This window comes from Lemur catta, chromosome 10, assembly GCF_020740605.2.
Source record: "Lemur catta isolate mLemCat1 chromosome 10, mLemCat1.pri, whole genome shotgun sequence".
Classification (NCBI taxonomy): domain Eukaryota; kingdom Metazoa; phylum Chordata; class Mammalia; order Primates; family Lemuridae; genus Lemur; species Lemur catta.
Window position 1 is genome coordinate 5,251,903 of NC_059137.1, and position 20,074 is coordinate 5,271,976.

Below are 20,074 nucleotides of genomic sequence, written 5' to 3' on the forward strand. Positions count from 1 at the left end.
TAAAATTGTTGGTTGATGGGAGATGTTCCATCTGGAAGCCAAAGAGGGGTGCTGACTTAGAACAGGGCTCTCATAATGCAGTTCCCCGTCCGGGCTCAGAGTGCCATAGCAGTTGAGCTGGTTGGCCCCGGTCAGCCACCTTGCAGGGCAGGGCCACCCCACCATCTACTACCCATCTGCTGGGCTGCATCGCTGGCCAGATGTTCAACAGCTGCCACATTCCAGCCAGCAGCGGCCCCACCTCTGGGGCCAGAGAGTGGCTCTGCACACGCACCAGGCATGATCAGCTCACATGAGTCGCAAGATGTCAGGCCTGAGGAATGGAGGGGAAGCCTGTTCTCCACCCTTCTGGGAGGCTGGAACTGGGCTTTGCTGAGCCCCACAGCTTGCAGGGATAGGGGCTGGATGCCAAGAGCAGGAATCAGAACCACCGTGTGTCCTGTCAGCAGAGAAACCGGGGGGAGGGGCTGGGGGACATCAGACTCTGTCCCAGAGGTCCTCAAAGAACCCTCATCTTCTCAGCACCACTTACACGAGACACCAGTCACCAAACGCTGTGGAGCAACAGCTTCCCCATCTTCAGCATCTACCCTGACACCAGAAATCTACCAAGTCACTAGCTTAGCTTAACAATGTCCCCACATCGACCCTCCCCACCTTGATTTTAAGGTTCTCTGTGGAGGAGCACACCTCTTCTCTGAACACTGTCCCCCATTAGGGTGAAGGGGTCACGGTCATCTCATTATGTGCTTTGGATCCAGAGATCCTCCTTATCCTGAGCAGGGGACTGGAGGACCCGACCTGAGCTGGGAAGCTGCAATCAGGACAGAGTTGCCAGCTTGTCTCCTCCAAGCGTTGGACCTGGTGACATGTACACGCAAGGCTATGGTAGTGGTGGGCAGCAGTGGGGTGTCCTCTTCCATCAAGTGCAAGAAAAACAAAGAAAGCCAGTCTGTAAAGAGGAAAGCCGGAAGCAGACAAGGAGAGAGAAGCCGAGGCAGAGACCAAGAGGAACGCAGGAGGAAGAGGGAAGCTGCCCCCCACCCTCGCCCCAGCACCCCGCCCCCAGGCTGTCTCCAAGGCCTGGCAGCCTTTCCCACCCTAGGTTCCAAATAACCCTCCCAATAGATTCTTTTTCTGCTTAAACCCACTCGGGAGGGGTTTGGGCCTTGAGGCCATAATCCCACCCATTCAACTTGGTTCCCAGAATGACCCGTGCTGGCCAGGCCCCACCCTGCAAGCCCCAGCTGTGGCCCACCCTCTTGCCTAGAATCTTTCCTCCTGTCTCCCCACCCTTCAAGGCCAACCTCAACACCCTCCTCTTCCTCCTCAAGAGTGACCCTCCCTGCTGTGCTTTGAGTTCCCGTCTCCAGCCTGGACCAGAAGTCAGCTAAGGACTCTCTCTGCACCCCACCCCGCAGGCTCCCCAGCCCCTAGACTTTGCCTAAGTGCCCCAGAGCACAGAGCAGAGGGTGGGCACCTGTGCTCACAGGACCCCAGCAAAGCCCCCCAGTGGGAAGACACTGGGAAAGCCACAAGCTCTGCTTCTGCCACCTTCCTACCACTGCATGTGGACAGGGGAGGTGTGCCCTGCCGCCCACCCGCAGGGAGGATCAAAGGCACACCACCCAGCTCAGTAAAAGGGTCCTTTATTCCCACATTGAACAGAACTGGTCTGCACTGCCCCCCCTTCCTGTCGGGGGAGCCACGGGAGGGAGGGGCTGGGCCCCGGAGGTGCCTGTCTTCCCAGTGCCAAGGCCCTGCCATATGCTGGAGGTGGCCCAGGAAAGGGGAGGAGTGCCAGGAGGAAATGCCAGGGAGTCCTGGGCAGAGGCCACACGAGGGCCTGGCTACAGGGGGGTTCCCCGGCAGGACAGACTGGAATGGCAGCCATGCATCCACACCCCTGTGGCCTCCCTCATGGCAGGTGGGGCCATGGGGCTGGTTAGGGAAGGGTCAAAGGCCACTGGGTTGCTGGGGGTGTAAAGGGGTGCTCTCAGTGGCCTGTCTGAGCCCCCATGACCCAGGCTCCTCCAGCCCTTGAGGGCCTGGCTCTTTGGACAGATCACAGGCTGAAGGGGGGGTGGGGCCCAGAGCAGGTGATTCCTCCAGTGTCTGGTGCAGTCCCAGGGTCCTTAGAGGGACATAGCTGGGGAAGCCAGTGGCACCTTGCCAGGTGGGCCTTGCTCCAAGCCCCATCATGGCCTCAGGGGTCCCTGGGTCTAGATTCTACTGCCGAGAACCCTCCCAGGATCTTGTGTTTCTTGGCCTGCCGATCCCCTGGCTGCGTAGAGCTGCTGGGTGTGCACGCCGGGCGACAGGTGGGCAGTAGTGTGCTGGGACAGAGGGCAGCTCTGGGACTAGGCACTCTGGCTCCTGCTGAACCCACCCTCGATTTCCGAGGATCTGCTGAGACCCCTCTGCTGTCTGGGGCGACAGTGGGTATGTCAGCCCTGCTGGGTATTCAACATAACAACTCGCCCAGGACCCGTAGGGTGCCTGGCACACAGCTGACTCTCGACAACAGCTGTGGACTCACTCTAACATGCGTGCATGCCTGGATGGACTTGAACATATGTGTGCATCACACACAGATGTGCATCCACATGTGTGCATGTACATGCATGTGTTCCTGACACGGTGTGCATGTCTATGCCCGTGCAGGGATGGGAGTGCACACCGATGCCCGAGTGCACTGGGTATGCACACTCACCCCTGCTGGCAGGGAGGGAGGTGCAGACAGACTCAGCAGGGAGCACGACTATTCACACAGGGGACAGTCCACAGCAGCCGGCTCTGGGGGTGTGCCTAAGTGGGCACATCTGTGTGGGGGTGTGTGTGTGCATGCCCTGGGCCATGAAAACAGCAGGTGGGGGAGTGTGTGCCAGGGGTCTGGGCAGCCCTCACTGCCAGCTGGCACAGTGCTCAGGCAGGCTGTGCAGAATGGCCTCTAAGTTCTGCTTGTCGGCACGGATCTGGGCGAGGTCACTCTCGAAGCCCTGGATCTGCAGCTCCTGCTGCTCAGACTCCTGCTCCAGCAGCCTCAGTTTCCCCTGGAGGGCCCCCGGCGAACCCAGCTGCAGCCTCAGGCGTTCCAGTGCCTGCTGAGTCTCATTCAGGGTGCGGGCTGGGGCTCCATGGGCGTTCGGTGACCCTGCAGAGGAACACAGACAGCCTCAGCATGAGCCAGCTGCCCTTCAGGTCCCAGGAACCTTTTCAGCCCCTCCCCTGAGACTGTCCCCAGCTGAGACCTGCCAGGATTCTGGCTGTCCTCCATCCACCAGGGAAAGACGGGGATCAAGACAGCTGTGCGGTGAGGTACGCAAGGGCCCAGGCACCCCAGAGTGCTCATGTGCAGACCCTGAACTTTCCCCTAGATGGCATCGGACAACTGTTAATTTTTATTGATGGTGTTACTATTATTGCTAAAAAATGAGGGCCTCAGGTGGGTCCTCTCTGAACCTCAGTTTCCTCATCTACAATGCAGTGTGTGTGGGAGAGGTCCCCATGATTTCTGCTGGCTTGATCATGCTGCCATCAATTCACCAAGAGCACACATTTATTGATACCATCTGTGTGCCGGGGAGTGGCTGTCACTGGGGTAAACATCAGGGTCTCTGGCTTCAGAGCAAGGCTGGGGGCAGCTGGAGTAGGGACCTGGTCCTCGACCCGGCCCCTGCATGCATTACCACTACTCCCTGGGGTCAAGGACTTCTCTGCACCTCCCCAAGCCCCAGGCAAAGGGGTGGGGCCAGGTGCTCACGTTAGAACTTGGTAGTGATGGTGGAATGGGATCCATGAGCTGCCTCCACCACTTGGGCCTTGTTACCTTGTCCCTAAATGTGACATTCAACAGAAAGACAGAGCCCAGCCAGGTGGGAGAATGACAGGGATGGGGAAGGAAGTCCCAGTGGCTTCTAATCCCACAGGATCCCATTGGGCCCCAGGGCTCCCCGAGGCCCTGAATTTCCTGGGCAGGGAAGGCTGTGCCAGAGGCAAGTAGCTGCAGGCACCAAGCCCGGGGACTAGGGCCCGGCTGGCCTGGGCAAGTCCCCCTCCCAGCGAAGACCTTGAGAGGCCTCACCATCCACAGCCAAGTCCAAACAGCCAGCCTTCGAGGAGATTCAGAATCGGGTGACAGCCACCACTCTACCTGCCCAGGCTGTCTGGGGCTCCTAGGGACAGGGGGAGCACAATGCAGCACAGAGTTTGTCAAGTGAATGACTGACAATGACAATGGCCACAGTGGTTCACACTCAGAGCGCTTGCTCTGTGCTGGGCGTCCAGTATAGACGAGTGGCTACAAGCACACCGAGTCAGTCAGACCCACATGTGGCTTTCCCATGGACTGGCTGTGCGGCTCTGAGCACATTATCTTTACTCTCTGCCTCACTTTCCTCATCTGCAAAATGGCAAGAGAGTAACTGTCCTTGCGTCCAAAGGCCAGTGTAGGAATTCTGCAAGATCGAATGTGTGAATAGCTTAGCACAGGCCCGGGTTCCAGGTGAAATGTAGAACGTGGCGATTCCTCCTCTTCTTACTAATAACGGTAATGAAAACGCACATGGATGAACCTTGAAGACATCACACCAAGTGCAATGAACTAGCCAAACAAGAGCAAACACCATGCAATTCGACTTGTATGAGGTTCCTAGAGTCAAATTCATAGACAGAAAGGAGAATGGTGGTTGGCGGGGGCCCAGGGAGGGGCATGGGGGGGTTAGTATTTAACGAGAACAGAGTTTCAGTTTGGGAAGATGAAAAAGTTCTGGAGATGGGTGGTGGGACAGTTGCACAATATACTTAATGTCATAGAACTATACACTTAAAAATGGTTAAGATAAAAAATTTTGTTATATATATTTTACCACAATTTTTAAAAATGCATGCTGTTCAGCCAGGCACGGTGCTTTGGGAGGCTGAAGCAGGAGGATTGCTTGGGGCCAGGCATTCAAGATTAGCCTCTTAGGGAGACCCCCATCTCTACAAAATAATAGAAAAATTAGCCAGGCGTGGTGGCATGTACCTGTGATCCCAGCACTCTGGGAGGACAAGGCGGGAGGATCACTTGAGCTCGGGAGTTCGAGACCAGCCTGAGCAAGAACGAGACTACGCCTCTACTGAAAAATAAAAAAATTAGCCGGGTGTCGTGGCACACCTGTAGTCCCAGCTACTCAGGAGGCTGAGGTGGGAGGATGGATTCAGCCCAGGAGTTTGAGGCTGCTGTGAGCTATGATGATGCCACTGCACTCCACATGCTCTTCATTTCAGCCCAACTGCTCTGACTGCTGTGTCCCCCCCAGTCTTGGTAGCCTTGGTGTGTGCTGTCCCCTTCATCCAAATGCCTCCTTGCTAAGGCCCATCTCAAATCTGCCTCCTTCCTAAGACTCACTATTTACTGTCCCTCACCACACACCACGCACTATGGTAAGCGCTTTCTAAATAGTCCCCTGGTTACTCCCATTTTACAGATAGGGGAATTGAGGCTCAGAGAGGTGAAGTGACTGGCTCAAAGTCTCACAGCCAAGTGAGGGACAGAGTCTGACTTGAAACCTGGTCTGATTCCAAACCAGCACCTGATGCTCGATGCCACACTTGCTTTTGTGACATTCTCTCTTCTCTTGAACCCTCAGTCACTGAGGGCTCAGCTGGTCACCTGGTACACAGGTGTCCCTGCCAGTGGTGAGTTTTCTATCTCCCTCCCTCCCTCCCCAGACTGGAGGCCACTGGAGGCACAGAGTCATACACCGTGAATCCACTCCACGTGGCACAGGGCCTGGGGCGGTTACAAATGCTTGTGATGGACCCAAGGATGGGAACGGCGGAAGCTGTGAAGATGAGGATGAGGAGGAAGTCTGCCCTAGGACTGGACCTTGAGGGATGGTCCTAGAGATGCCCCAGGGACCCAGGGGTTCAGGGTCCGGCCTCGGGGTCTCCTTACCCAGTCTGGCAAGCAGCTCTGACAAGGCCTCTATGTCCTTCTCCAGGGCGACACGTGATTCCCGGATCTGCCGTTCCAACTCGCTCAGCCCAGCTCCCACCTTCCAGAGGGGGGAGGAACAGCCTGAGCGGCAGCCCCGGCCCGGCTGTCAGGGGCAGGAGGAAATGGTGGGGGCCCTGGCACACGTACCCGCTCAGCTTCCTCCTGCTCCTGCCTGTGCACTGCAGAGGCCAGCACCTGCCGGGAGGCCTGTCGGAGTGTGGCCTGCGTCTGGCTGGCCAGCCGGCTGGCACGGCGGTGCCCCTGCTTCCCCTCCCTCAGCAAGGCCTTGGCAAGCTATGGGGGGAGGGCGGGAGAAGAGGTGAGCGCAGCGGTAAAGAGCTCTGTGGCAATACTGCCAGGCAGTCACCCGCGTCACGCACCAGATCATTCCTCCCACGAATACGCACTGAGTGCAGGTAGGTGCGAGGGGCAGTGCGAACTGCTGGGTACAACTCACTCCTCCCCAGAGGAGAAATTCCAACTATTTTACAGGTGGGGACACAGGCACAGAGAGGAGGAGCTGGGCAAAGTCCAGGTGGCATGACAAGAAATCAAGCCTGGGGCCCACTGCAAATCCACAGGCAACCCAAAGAGAGCTCACTTGGGGTTTGAGCAACAAAGCCAGCGACAGAGCTGGGAGACACACGAGCAGAACGTGGCCTCAAATGAGGAAAAGCCTAGAGGTTTAGGGAGGGAAGCCCAGCAGACCAGGCGTGAGTCCTTCACGAACCTTGCTGGGCCTCGGTGTCCTTACCTATGCAATGGTGACAGCAAGGACACCTATTTCCTGAGGAGCCAACAGGGCCACCATGTAACGCTCTGAGCTAAGAGCCTGCAGTGAGTGAGTGTCGGGGTAGCCAGGCCCTGGGCAGGGCCCACGGGGGCAGCTCTCATACGGCAGTCCTTCCACAGGCCCAGAGGGTGGGAGGCCACGGTTGTCATGGCCACGGCCCTGACCTTGGCGTTGCCCTTGGCCAACAGCTCCGCTTCTCTGCCCTTCTTCTTGGCGCTGGAGGAGAGAGACGCTGCATTGCCCAGCATCCTCTCCGCCTGCTTGGTCTTCTTCTTTGCGTCTGCAAGGAACCTGCCCCTGACCACGCCTGCCTTCCTCTGCAGCACCGCCTGGTCCTCGGGCCGAGGAAACTGCGCCTTCATTCCTGCAAATCCCACGAGGCGGTGTCAGGAGAACCGGGCTCACGCCTCGAGGGCCTGCCGGGAGGTCACTGGCAGATGCCTGACCGGCCGGACCCTTGACAACATGAGTGGAGCTCAAGATGCATGAGGCCTGTGTATGACCTTCTCAGACTCAGCCAGGACATGCTGCTCGGTGAACTTAATTATGATCTATTAATAATATCTACCAAAGTCATGAAGTCACACGGTGGTCAATGCCTGGGCCCGTGGCGAGGGCGGGGCATAGCAGAGTCCTATTTCTAACAAGGCTTTGCGGAAATGTATAGTGACAGATAAATCAACGATTGCATCATTACCATACAAAACCAAGAGCCATCTGTAATTACAGGGATAAGAGAGGAAGGGGGAGGAGTGAGAAGTACCAGAAAATTAGGATAATGACATTGCAGGAACCAAATGTGCTATTTACCTCTGAGCTCCCAAGCAGCCAAGACAAAAAGGTAAGTGTTATAACTCTCACAGATTTTATTGTCTAAGAAGAAGTAGTTTCCCTCTTTGTGAAAAGAGACTTTTTCCTTTCCTTTCTGATAAAATTCTAAGGGAAATTTATCATAAGGAGTACTGATTACATAGGTAAAGTTGATTTTTTAAAAAGCATCAAGCCTTGGCTGGTGAGGTGGCTCACGCCTATAATCCTAGCACTCTGGGAGGCCAAGGTGGGAGGATCATTTGAGGTCAGGAGTTTGAGACCAGCCTGAGCAAGAGTGAGACCCTGTCTCTACTAAAAATAGAAAAAATTAGCTGCCCAACTAAAAATGGAAACAAAGAATTAGCCGGGCGTGGTGGCTCATTCCTGTAGTCCCAGCTACTTGGGAGGCTGAGGCAGGAGGATTGCTTGAGCCCAGGAGTTTGAGGTTGCTGTGAGCTAGGCTGATGCCACAGCACTCTGGCCTGGGCAACAGAGTGAGACTCTGTCTCAAAAAGAAAAAGAAAAAAAGCATCAAGCCTTCTAATCTTTGGGGGCATAATATTACATAATCATTCCATCCAGAAATTAGATATACTTTGCTTCTTGTACACAAAATTGGTGTTTCTTAAAATGTATTCTGTGGAGGCCTCATTCTAAAGGGTGTTACTAAACATTAGGGGGAAATGTCAATTAAGTTTAAGTAAAGTGAACCAGGTTTCTTTATTACAGGACTTCTCAGAGCCTTTAATATTCTAAAGGGTTCTCTATAACAACAGTTCCCAACCTTTTTGGCACCAGGGACCAGCTTCTTGGGGAGCGGCTATAAATACAGAGGAAGCTTTGCTTTCACTCACCCTGCCGCTCAACTCCTGCGGTGCCCCCTCCCCACCCCATTCCTAGTATCATGGAAGACAATTTTTTCTCTGAGGGGGTGCGGGGGAAGGCCAGAGGAGCTCTGCAGTCCACCCCCACTCCCGGGGGTTGGGGACCACAGCCCTAGAAGGCCTCAGGAGAGTGCTACAGTATGAGATATTCCCTAAACATACTTGAACACAAACCCTCTCTTGGTATTATGGAACATATTATAGTCTAGGAGACCCCCAGCCCCTGGGGAAGGTTGCCCCACATTTCATTCTGTGAATTTTCCTTTCATTGTGAACACCAGCTGAGCACAGGCCACCTGGTGGTATGGGCGGATGTCTCTGAGCTGGGCTGGGAATGGGAAGGAGAGCCTGGGTCAGAGGTCCGAGAGGAGCCCTGGTGTAGACTATGGAGCAGTGCCAGGGAGGCAGGTTTCAGTCCAGTACATGCAAGAACCTCCTCATTTTCAGAGCCATCCAACAGCGAGAAGGTGGTACCTTATAGGGTGGTGAGCAGCCCGTTGTTGGAGACGGGCAAGCCGAGGGTGGATGAGCCCTCTCCCTGGCAGGGGATTTGCAGCAGACTTTGAGACCCCTTATAATTCCAACGTTCTAAGATCCTACTATCCCACCATTAGGTAACATTGAATGTATGTTTTCCTAAATATGACTCCAGATACAAAAGCACACGCAGCCACACCTGTCCCGTAGGAAGCCCCCTAACCAGTGGGTGACCAGAACTGCAGGCCACCGAGAACCTACAGAACAGGAGGCATTGACTAGTCCCCCTGCTCAGAGGGGCCAGGCCCCTGGCTGGAGCTACAGCCCTGCAGGCTGTGGGCCGGCTGGGAGGGACACAAGGAGCCAGGATGACGGCCAGGGCCAGGCTGCTAGGCTCAGACCCCAGGAGACCTCCGGGGCTCAGGTGTGTTCTTGCCTTATCCATTCTGTTGGACAAGGAGCCACGTATGCAGGGCATCTCTCCGGAGCAAAGAGGATATGGCAGAAGCCCCTGGCATGGGGGGTCATTGAGATGGAGAATCATCATACTTGCTGGTGTCTAGTCCCTGCTCAGCTCTAGCCCAGGCATGGACAGCAATTCCTTTCCTCAGTCTACCCATCTGTAAAATGGGGGCACTTAGCTTCATTTTCCTAAAGCTCAAAAGACACCTGGACTGGCACCAACCCATACCCCCTTCTAAGGAGAAATTCTGCCCCCTCCCTGTAGCTCCAACTCAGCACTGACCCAGCACAGCGGTATTTGTACTGGGTAACTGCACCCCTGGGAAGAGTGAACTAGACCAAGGTGGACAGCCAATGACATCACATTCTCCTCCTATCTGGTCCCAGGGGACTCTGCACATGGTCTGATGACACTGGGGCTTTGACAGGATGGCCACGTGGGCAGGTACCTGGTGAGTGGTATGTCAGATGGGGAGACAGCAGCCACGGGAGAGGCCCAGAGAGGCGGAGGGAACCGTCTGCCTGGCTTAAGCCCACAAGACTGGACTCTGTCCTCTGCGACCAAGCCTGGCCTGGCTGAGGCGAGAGCTGAGTGGCTGTCAGGGGCTCTGTGCATCACACAGCCTAGAGCTCAGCCAGACACATGTACCTTCCAGGTCAGCCAGCAGGGTCCTGGCTCCCGCGACGGTCACTGTGGCAGCCTGGACAGATGAGGAAGCATGGGCCAGGGCGGCTGTGGCCTCCTGGTGCAGCTGGAGAGAGGAGAAGAGGTGTTGGGCCACTGGCCCTGCGAGTGCACAGCCTGGAGGCGGGTCAGGAGGGCACCAAACCACACGTACGGAGGCCCAAAACATCACCCGAACTCTGGGACTGAACCACGCTGTCTGCCAGGAGCACCCGATCTGTTAGACAAATGTTAGACCCGATTCTCTCTCCCAAGAAGACACCTGTCCCACAAAAGCACAGAGGAAAACGGGAACATAAGAACTGAAGGGAAGATGAGCAACTGAAGGTCTCTTTTCAGGACAGCGCTACGTCTCCGCCAGTGTGCGTGACATAGTGAACCTGTTCATTATGAGACTTTTACACGCAGCAAATCAGTTTCTTGCCCACTGCCACCAAACAAGACTACATACTTAAAGAATTCGAGTTTGATGCATGGATGGATAAACAAAATGCGGTTCATCCACACACTGGAACATGACTGAACCTTAAAAAGGAGTGAAATATTGATCCAGGCTACAATGTGGATGAAACTTAGAAACCTGCTAAGTGACAGAAGCCCGACATGAAGTTCACATATTGCATGATTCTATTCCTGCGAAAGATCTAGACCGGGTATATCCATAGAGATAGGAAGCAGACCGGTGGTTGGCAAAGGCTGGAGAGAGGTGGAAATGGGGGGTGACTGCTTAATGGGTACAGGGTTTCTCTTTTGAGTGATAAAAATGTTCTGGAACTAGACAGAGGTGGAGGCTGCACAACACTGATGCACCAAATGCTACTGGATTATACACTTTAAAATGGTTAATTTATGTTATCTGAATTTTACTGCAATAAAATAAATAAGTATTGATAGATAACATGTGTCCAAAGAGTCACCCGACGCCACCTTGCCCAGTGACTCTGAGCGCTTGGCAGAGCGGGAGGGAGGAGGAAGGGGTGCTGTGGGGGACGGTGTCGGCACACGCCGGGGTCTGACTCTGCTATTGCTCTCGGAGGGGCCCTGGGGGGATCCCCTCTCTTCCTGGCATCCTCACCCTGGATCAGGCCAGTGGACCAGGCCAGAGGGCACCACCCCAGGGCCCCCGCACAGCAAAGCTCCCCAGGAATGTGCCAGGCGCTGGGCCCAGCCCTTCAGATACCTTCTCACTCCTCATAGAAAGCCCCCTCTCCTGTCTGCGAAAGGGAGTGGAGGATGGCTCCCAGAGAGGCCGTTCCTGTGAGGGTGGGTGGGATTGAATAAGGTGTCCATATGTCACTGTATCACGATGTGTGGTTTCCTGGCTGTGAGACTTGTCCTTTGGTTTGGCGAGGTGTTAACCTGGGGGATCTGAGCGAAGGGTGTGTGGACTCTTTGCACTCTCTTTGCAACCTTCTTGTAAGTCTAAAAGTCTAAAATGATTTCCAAATGAAAAGTTAAAGAAAACGTTTAAAGGGGTCTTTTATAGTTTCATAGGTTGGAAACCATTGGACTAAGCTAAATTCACCCCATAATTGTTGAACCGTCTGATCATTTGATGCTGCCTCCCCCTCTAGACTGTAAAGACCACGTGGTACAGCCCAGCGCTGTGGTCCCAGGGGCTGCTCAATGCTGGTGCTGAGTATCAGGTGAATGAAGGAAGGAAGGAAGGAACAGAAGCACCCCAGTTCTGACTGATCCTGAGTAAGGGTGGTGGGTGTGGCCCTGGGGGCTGCTGGAGCTGTCGTCCGTCCATCTATCTGTCCATCCTGTCTCTTCCCGGGGTTCCCTTCCCTCAGCCCAGGCTGCCTCTGAGGTTCTCTGGGGTTGAGGACAGGTGCCGGAGGGACGGGAAGAGCTACTTCCTGTCTTTGCCCTTCCCCCTCCCACAGCCCCAGTCCCAGAACCCCGGCAGGGCAGTCCCCTGCTCCCGTGTCCCGCTGACCTGCACGAGGGGCTCTGTCTTCTGCAGCAGGGCCCGGGCAGTGTCCTGGAGGGCTCGGGCGGCCTCAGCGGCCACGCGCTCCCTCGATGCAGCCGTCTTGTCCAGGGCCCTCGCCTTCCGGCCCAAGTCCTCGGCCTCAGCCTCCTGAGGCTGCAGGGAGACAGGTGGCTCAGGCAGCACCCACCAGAAGGGCAGGGGGCAGGTCCTCTACTTGGGGAGAGATGCCCCGCTGGGCTGAGGTGGAACCCCAGCCTCAAAGCCTGGTGGGCCTCACTGATGCCCCAGGTACAGCGGAAGCCCCAGGGGCAGGGACAGAGGGGTGGGGCTTCAGTGGGCCCTCGAGGTGGAGGGGCCCGGAGAGGCCAGGCGAGAGAAGCCAGGCTGGGGCACCTGCCGCTGGAGGCTCAAACTCCAGCCCCACGAATTCCTAGCTGCGCGGCCGTGGGCAACTCCGCTAACCTCCCTGACTCATATTCCCTCACTGCAAAGTGAGACTCCTTCCCCAGGGCCACAGTGCTGTAGCTGAAACCCTGGGGGTCGGACGTGCTTCACGATGCAGGATTTTGCAGACTTTAGAGAAGCAGACCCGTGCGGGGACTGCACGTCGTCCAGCACCTCCGCGCAGCGGAGCAGCAGCCGGGCCATGAATAACCAGCCTGGGGCAGTCAGCATGGGGCAGGTTCTGTCCCCAGCGCATCTGCACAAGCTTAGTCCTTCTTTAAAGTTCAGTTTCTGACTTTTGGGATTTTGCGGTTACTGAACAGACAGGAGGGACCTGATTTATCCAGAGGGGGTGAGCATAGGGTGACGGGCACAGAGGGGCCAACTGGCTGCCTTTACTCACAAATCTCCTCCCAGCCCCAGAGAAGCAGCCCTGCAACAACATAATGGGCGAGCTCCGTGTGACAGACCAAGTAACTGAGGCTCAGGGAGGGAAAGTCTTTGGCCAGGGTCACAGAGCTGCAGTGGCAGACCTGATATCATTGCTAACGTCACTGAAGTGGAGAAGAGGCTCCAACCTCGATGTCACCATCAACAAAGACAGGTGGAACAGACTCTGCCAAGCCCTATAGTGGATTCTCTCATTTTCATCCACTGCTATATAGTTAAAAATAAGCCGTGTCACCTGCCTCTGCCTGGCCCCACTGGTCTTTCCAGCTGCTAGGCCCCCCAGCCCCACCCCACGCAGAGCTCCGAGGATGACAAGCTGACCAGTGCTCCAGGGGTGGCCAGTAAGGCCAGGCTCGGGGCGGCAGCCGTGCCGACTTGCTGCATGGTGGCCAGCACCCTCTCCGCTTCGGGCAGCCCCTCTGCGACAGCCGTGCCCAGCACTTTCTGGGCCGCCTGGACCTCCTGGTACCTGGGAGGAAACAGAGGCCAGGATGGCCCATGGGGCAGGCGGGTGCAGGGCCTGCCCTCCCCATCGCTGTCTCCCCATCGCTGTCTGGGGTGCTGAATGGAGCCCTGGATGTGCAAAGGCGTCTCCCGACTTCCCAGGCACAGGTGCCCTCTGCAGGGTCGGGAGCCAGCAGCTGGCCTCGGAAAGTGGCCACTACTCTGCGGCTTTCAGATGAACCAGAAAGGCAGTGAAAGGACCACATCCTTGTGTGTTAGTTCATTTGATTCAGGGACACTTTTCTGAAAGGGCTTTGCTGGGTTTCCACTCGAGAATCACATGTTTTGCAAATGTTTGGTTCCTCCAGATCAATTGTGAACAGGAAAATGCCTGGTGGTGTGGGAAGCACAGTGGCCCAGGCCCTGGTCTTGACTCGGCCATGCCCTTGCTGGTGACCTTGGGCATGTGGCTCCCCACTGGTGAGTGGAGACCCCTGGGGTGGCATGACGCTATGGCCCTTTCCCCCGATGGCCTGGGGTCTGCAACTAGCCAACTAGAACGGGGTTTCTGTCCTGTCCAGCTGTCTACACCCTGCCCCACCCAGCCCTCCCTGCACGGGCACTGCTCCAGTGGAGACCCCGGCTTCCTTCCCACCCCTTAGCCCTCTCGGAGGGCCGGGGTCCTGCCCTGAGAGTGGGTCACATGACCTCACCCTGGCCCTGCCGACTGGCTTAGGGTGGACATCGGATCTGAGCTGAGCTGGTTTGATTCTCTCGGCTAGGAACGTCACCCTGGGGCTCGGCAAGGTGTTGGCAGTGTCTGTTGAGCCCTGAACCATGAAGGATAGGGGGGGTCACCCCTACAGAGGTGCAGAGCGGCTGGTCTTCAGAGGCAGAGAAGGGAGCTGGTGCCAGAGAGGAGCTGAGAGGAGTAGCCCTCGGGGTGGGAGACCCTGGAGACACTGCAGCTCTGGGCTTCAGTCCTCGTGCCTTCTCTCAGGAGGCTGAGCACTTCCCTTGGGCACAAGTGGGTTCCTGTAACTCACCCCCAAGTGGGCCCAAGACCCCGAGGGCCCGCTCTGAGTGGGACGCAGACCCCAGGCATCCCAACCCACCGCGAAGAACCTCAGGACTCGGGAGTCGGTTCTGGGACCAGCAGCCTCTGGCCAGGTCCCGACGGCTCCAGGAGGCCAACCCCAAGCTCCTACCCACACCTGGGAGGTCTCACCTGTCCTCCAGCTCCCGCTGAGTCTCCAGGGCCACCGTACCGTCCACCAGACTCCAGAGAAGCGCGTAGCTGGCGTTGGAGGTGAGCAGGGCCCTCCGGGCGGCAGCTTCAATCTTGGCGGCGCTGCGTCTGTGGCTGTAGGAAATGCCTGTGTGACCACGGCCAACAGCTCACACAGAGGGGCTCACACCCCTGCCACTGGCCTCTTGCTTTCCCAGAGTCCAGCCACGAGGACAGGGACTCCTCTTCTGCCTCTCCGCCTGACACAGCGAGGACTGCTCGAGGAAGGGTACCGCAACCCCCTCCTCTTACAGTTCACGCCCGTTGTCCTGGCATAGGATCAATAGGGCCTTTTATCACACATTAAAGCACCTCAGTTTGGACAATAAATTATAGTCACTGATATAAACAGCATCGAAGAGGGTGGGGAGACAGCCTGGGCTGGAACCTTGGCCTTACCACTTCCAGGCTGTGTGTCCTTAGGCAAGTCACTCAACTTCTTTGAATCTGTTTCCTCATCCGTAAAGTGGGTCTAAGGTCCCTGGAGTACAGCTAAAGGAGATTGTTGCTACAGATCTTGTGTTTTTAGGACTTAAGCTACTTCTTAAAGGCAGCAGATGAAGTAGAGCAAGTGTCCATTAACGGGTGACTGGACAAACAGAGTGGCACGTCCCTCCCTCCAGTGGAGGACCACCCGGCCACAGCCAGGAGTGATGTGCTGACCACGCTGCAACGTGGACGAGCCTTGACAACACTGTGCCGAGGGACAGAGCCAGATGTAAAAGACACATGGTACAGGATTCCGTGTACACCAGATGCCCAGAATAGGCAAATCTAGAGAGGCGGAAAGTGACCAGTGGTCGCCAGGGCCGGGGAAGGAGGAGAGACGGGCAGTGACGGCGAATGCGTCTGGCTTGTTTCCGTGGTGATGCAACGCCCTAACATTGGTGGTGGTGATGGTTGTACAACGTTGTGATATAGTGAAACCACTGAATTGTACAGTGCGTGAATTATATCTCAAGAAAGCTGTTATTAAAGCAAAAAGCCAGTGGATGCTCTTAGATGCCTTCAGTCCAAGCTTTGCCCCCAACATCCCTGCGCTCACACTCCCCTTCCATCCATTCTTCTCCTCATCCTCTCGTGGTGGTGACACCTGCCCCCCCCCCCGCCCCCAGCCCCTGGCCCCCACCAGGCAGCTCTCTCGTCATCTGATCCTGTGGGGCTGACCCCGACCTGGAACCCCCCGGTGCCTTGGGGCTCACCTCCTGGCAAGGGCGCGGGCCTCCGCGGCCAGATGGCTCCATGGGCTGGGCTGGCCGGGCCCTTCCTGAGGAATCACCTTTAGAGAAAAGAGGAAAAGAGAGACTGATGTCCCAGGCCTGAAGGTCAAGGGCCACGTCTTGCTAAATTACTGGGCAGAACTGAACGGCACCAGTAATTTTATACACACACAGAGCCACAAAGTCAGCCTCCAGGGAGCAGAGTCCCAGGCTGCAGAAACACCAAACAGGACGCCGCCTGCCACTCGGTGCACATCCACTGCCTACTCGCCACGTGCCTGCTCTTTGCAAACTGTATCTCACTGAACCCGCGCAGGAGGCACAGGGCGGTCCCCGTTTTGCAGATGCAACTGAGCCTCCCAAAGTGGGAGGCCTGCCTGTCACCAGGGCAATGGCAGGGCTGGGGCAGGGATCAGTGCCCAGGCTCAGCAGGAGGGGTGCCCTGAGGTACCAGAGATTGGAGAACAGTGGCAGCGTGCAGAATCTCCTCTTCTGAGGATGCCAGCGCTGCCTCGAGGTCTGCCAGCTGGACGCAGGTCTTCTGGGCTCTGGCCTGGGCACAGCGGGCACCCTTGCTGAGCACCCGGAGCTGCTCCAGGGAGGCCTTCACGGCACCCTCGAGGCCCGTCATCTGCTCCAGGAGGGCTTCCCGGGCCCCTGCAGGAAGCCCACAGCCCTCGAGTCACAGAGCCATCAAGATGTCACACTAAAGCCCCCAGCCCCACGGGCCCCATTCTGTGCCCTCCACTCTCCCCAGGAAGCTGAACTCCACCATCAGCCCCGGGCACCAACAGTTAGTTGCAAAGGAAATGTCTCCGCATTTGACAGACGCAAAGGCTGAGGCCCAGAGAAGGCAAATCATGACCCAGGGTGCCACGTGCAGTAAGTCGGCCACACACGGGGGACCAGGAGGGACCCAGGTCTTCCAGAGCCACACTAGCAATTCCTGAATCAGGAACAGCAGCGACGCCCCGCTCAAGTCAGCTCTGTAATTCACAACATTGCTCACGTGCGGGTGTTTTAAGATGTGGCCCCTGAGAGCCCTGTTTCGCTAGTCAGTCCTGCCAACCTGTGCCCAGCTCCCCTGTGTCAGGCTGCTAAAGGAGCGGAGGTGCTTATGAACGGGAAAGTTCACCGAGGAATCAGTTTGCTCTCAGTGCTGTCTGCATTTCTGTGCCCCAGGGCCAAGTTCCACCTGGCTTTAGTAACGGGCCTCCTCCTTTTTTCTAACTGATTTATTTTCCACATGCCAAGCACAGTGCTGGGGATATGAGTTGAGCAAAGTGTGGAGAATCAAGGCAGCAGGACCCTGCTCAGCATGTGGGGCGAGTGAATAAATGAATGGACCCATCCTGTCCTCACTGAGCTTAGAGTCTGGGTGGGGCAAGGGGTGCAGGGACAGAGGCTGGTATTAACAGAGTGACAAGTCCGAGGGTGCTAAGGACATTGTAGGAGGTCCATGGGCTACAGAACTGTATCGTGAGAGCACTCGAAGCATCAATGAGACCAGACTGTAGGTGCCGCAGGGCCCTCCCATGCTTCCCGGTGTCCCGCCCTGCCCTCTCGCCGTACCTGGCAGCAGGTGGTGGCCCTGGTAGGCGTCCCCCCGTGGGGCCTCTCCCTGCAGAATGTCTAGTGGTCCCCAGGGACTGCCACAGTCAGACCCCTGCAGCCACCCCTCCATCAAGGTCAGCCTGGCCTTCAGCTTGGCCGCCTGCAGGGGACAGGGAAGAAAAGGTATGTGAGGCTAGAAGTCCTGGCCAGACACCTCCCCCTGGCTTCGGCCTGGCCTGCTCTGCCTGCGGGTTTCCTTCTCCAAACCCTACCTGGGGCCTCAAAGCTAAGGGCACAACACACCTCTGAGAGCCAACACTGCCCACCCCAGCGTAGCTGTCCCTTCCCTTCTCACGGCCACGGCACCTGCTGACACTCAGCTGATCAACCTCTGTCCTGCCATGGGAGCAAGTGAGGGGCGGGAAGGGAAGCTCCACAAGGATTTCTGTCCGTCCTGTTCCCTGCATGCCCAGGGCTTGGCACGGAGCAGGTGTGCTGGGGACACTTGCTGGCTGAGTGTGTGCTATGAATGTCCCAGCACTGCCTTTTAGTCAGGTGAACGATAACTGCGTTTACAGAGCACTTATTAGGTGCCAGCCGCAGTGTCCCCATACCCACTCTGAGTGGCAGGGCACAGGTCCCTAGCCCTGTCCTTGATTCCAAAACCTGAACACTCTGAAAGACCACATGGATTTCCATTCCTTACTCGACGGCAAAATCTGACCTGCGCTGATCTGGAAGTAAAACTGTTCTGAAACAGGTTACTTGTGGTCTTTATTTACCCACTTGGTATAAACACTCATCTGTTTTCCTGCAGAAATATCAAGGGGTTTGATCGTGGGGACCGGCCCACGTGCAGCTGGGGATGTCACCTGGTGTTCCGTACAGGCCTCCTTATCTTCCTACGACACCGCACGCAGGGAAGCTGCCCCTGGTTTCTGGTGGGGGACGTAGGCCTGAACTATCTACGGTTTGGAGCGGGAGAGACTGAGGCTTACCAGGCTGCCGCCTGCCTGGGTACGTGGCAGCTAATGTGGCGGGGGCGGTGGGGAACCCCGACGGGTTAACCCCAGAGCTGGAGTTCCGGCCTCCTGTACCACCCCCGCCCCACTTAAAATTCTATTTCTGTCCCGGAATGGGCATCACCTCCTGTTGCCCCTCCCTACCAAGGGGTCATCTGGGGTCTCATCCCCAGTGAACCTGACAAAGTGTGGGACCTCGGCCCAGGGTGGTCCAGAAGGGCAGCTGACAATTGCCACCCGAGCAGGGGAAGGGCCGGGCTGGAAGGGCTGGGAGGCAGGGTGGGCACAGGGAGAGGGCAGCCCTGGGCCCGCAGGGCCAGCGCCTGGCACGCAGCTGGCACTTGCTGGGAACGTGAGATAACAGGAAGGAGGGGCCTGGGCTGGCAGACTCACCTCCTCCTGCACCAGGCCGTAGCAGAGTGGGCACTCCTGGCACCGTGTGCCGCCCGCCGTGAGGAAGAAGTTGTCATGGCAGCGGTCACACTTGTAGCCCGCAAAGCCAGGCCTGCACACGCACGTGCTGTTCTCGTGGCACTGGGCTGAGGCAGCGCCCAGCGGGGAGCACCTGCAGGCTGGTGGGGCGGTGGCAGCAGGCGCTGGGTGCCCTGATGGCCACCCCCACACTGGAACCCCCTGGGCTCCCAGAACCCCGCCCCCAAGCAGCCTCATGTACAGATTCCCAGGTCCTTCCCTGAAAATTCCGATTTAGGAGATTGAAGGTGACGACTGAGAGCCTGACTTACTTGAACGTCCCCTGGGGATCCGAGGACCAGCCAGGTTTGGGAACTGCCAATGCAGTCCAACCATGCAGGTGAAGAAACCAAGGCCCAGAGAGGTGACAAGATGGCCCCAGGCACACAGGAACTTAGCTGCTCTTAGGAGATCTGCCCTGTGTCTGACCATCCTCTCTCCTGCCACACGCATCCTCCCACTGGTCATCCTGCCCTGAGACCTCAGGCCCACCCTCCACGCAGTTTGGGAAGGCCCCAGCCTCCTTACCCCGGCAGCCCTTGATGGAGAAGCCAAAGAAACCGAGCTGGCATCTGTCACAAGCCTGGCCCACTACGCCTGGGCGACAGGGGCACTGCCCAGTCCTGGGGTGGCACTGGTCCTCCTGGGAGCCCAGTGGGTGGCACTCACAGCTGTGACAAGGGAAAGAACCCTGGTCTCAGGCAAGCTCTGGGCCACTCCTAGCGCGGTCTGTGCTGCCTGCAGCTGGCCAGGGGCCTTCGGATCACGGCGCTCTACTGCCAGGCCCATCTCCTGTCAGTGCATGTCATCAGCTTCCCCAAGCTGTGCCCTGGGAAGTACAAGTCTCGCAGGATGCTTGCCAAAAGATAAGAAAAAAGGCTATGGGAACAAATACACCTTGGAGAGACTATACCCCTCCATTGGAAAGTCACAATGCAATCAGCATATTAAAGGTACTGAAAAGTCCCGCAAGGAAGAAACCTGTTTGTTTCATTCATCATTTCCCTGGAGTCCTCCATTGTTCCCTAAAGACACTTGTCTAAGGTGCTACTGTGGCCAAAAAGGCCACCCAGTGATGGGCGTCACTGAGAAGGGAATCGGAGACCAAACTGGCCACCTGCCCACTCAGACGTCCCCTAGGGCTGCTC

General features: G+C 56.9%; 1 protein-coding gene across 1 annotated transcript in view; it reads right to left on the minus strand.

Moving 5' to 3' along the window:
- Positions 1-1,633: 1,633 nt before the first annotated feature.
- The window catches only part of LAMC3 (laminin subunit gamma 3), a 57,723-nt gene continuing 39,282 nt past the window's right edge, over positions 1,634-20,074 (minus strand). Inside the window, exons 16-28 of the mRNA XM_045563728.1 lie at positions 19,455-19,597; positions 18,849-19,027; positions 17,452-17,593; positions 16,331-16,536; positions 15,862-15,938; positions 14,600-14,734; positions 13,249-13,396; positions 12,037-12,186; positions 10,059-10,161; positions 6,941-7,140; positions 6,131-6,277; positions 5,942-6,041; positions 1,634-3,154 (exon numbers count right to left, since the gene is read on the minus strand). Of these exons, the coding sequence (XP_045419684.1) occupies positions 2,904-3,154; positions 5,942-6,041; positions 6,131-6,277; positions 6,941-7,140; positions 10,059-10,161; positions 12,037-12,186; positions 13,249-13,396; positions 14,600-14,734; positions 15,862-15,938; positions 16,331-16,536; positions 17,452-17,593; positions 18,849-19,027; positions 19,455-19,597 (1,981 nt within the window). The 3' untranslated portion in view covers positions 1,634-2,903. The remainder of the gene's footprint in view (positions 3,155-5,941; positions 6,042-6,130; positions 6,278-6,940; positions 7,141-10,058; positions 10,162-12,036; positions 12,187-13,248; positions 13,397-14,599; positions 14,735-15,861; positions 15,939-16,330; positions 16,537-17,451; positions 17,594-18,848; positions 19,028-19,454; positions 19,598-20,074) is intronic.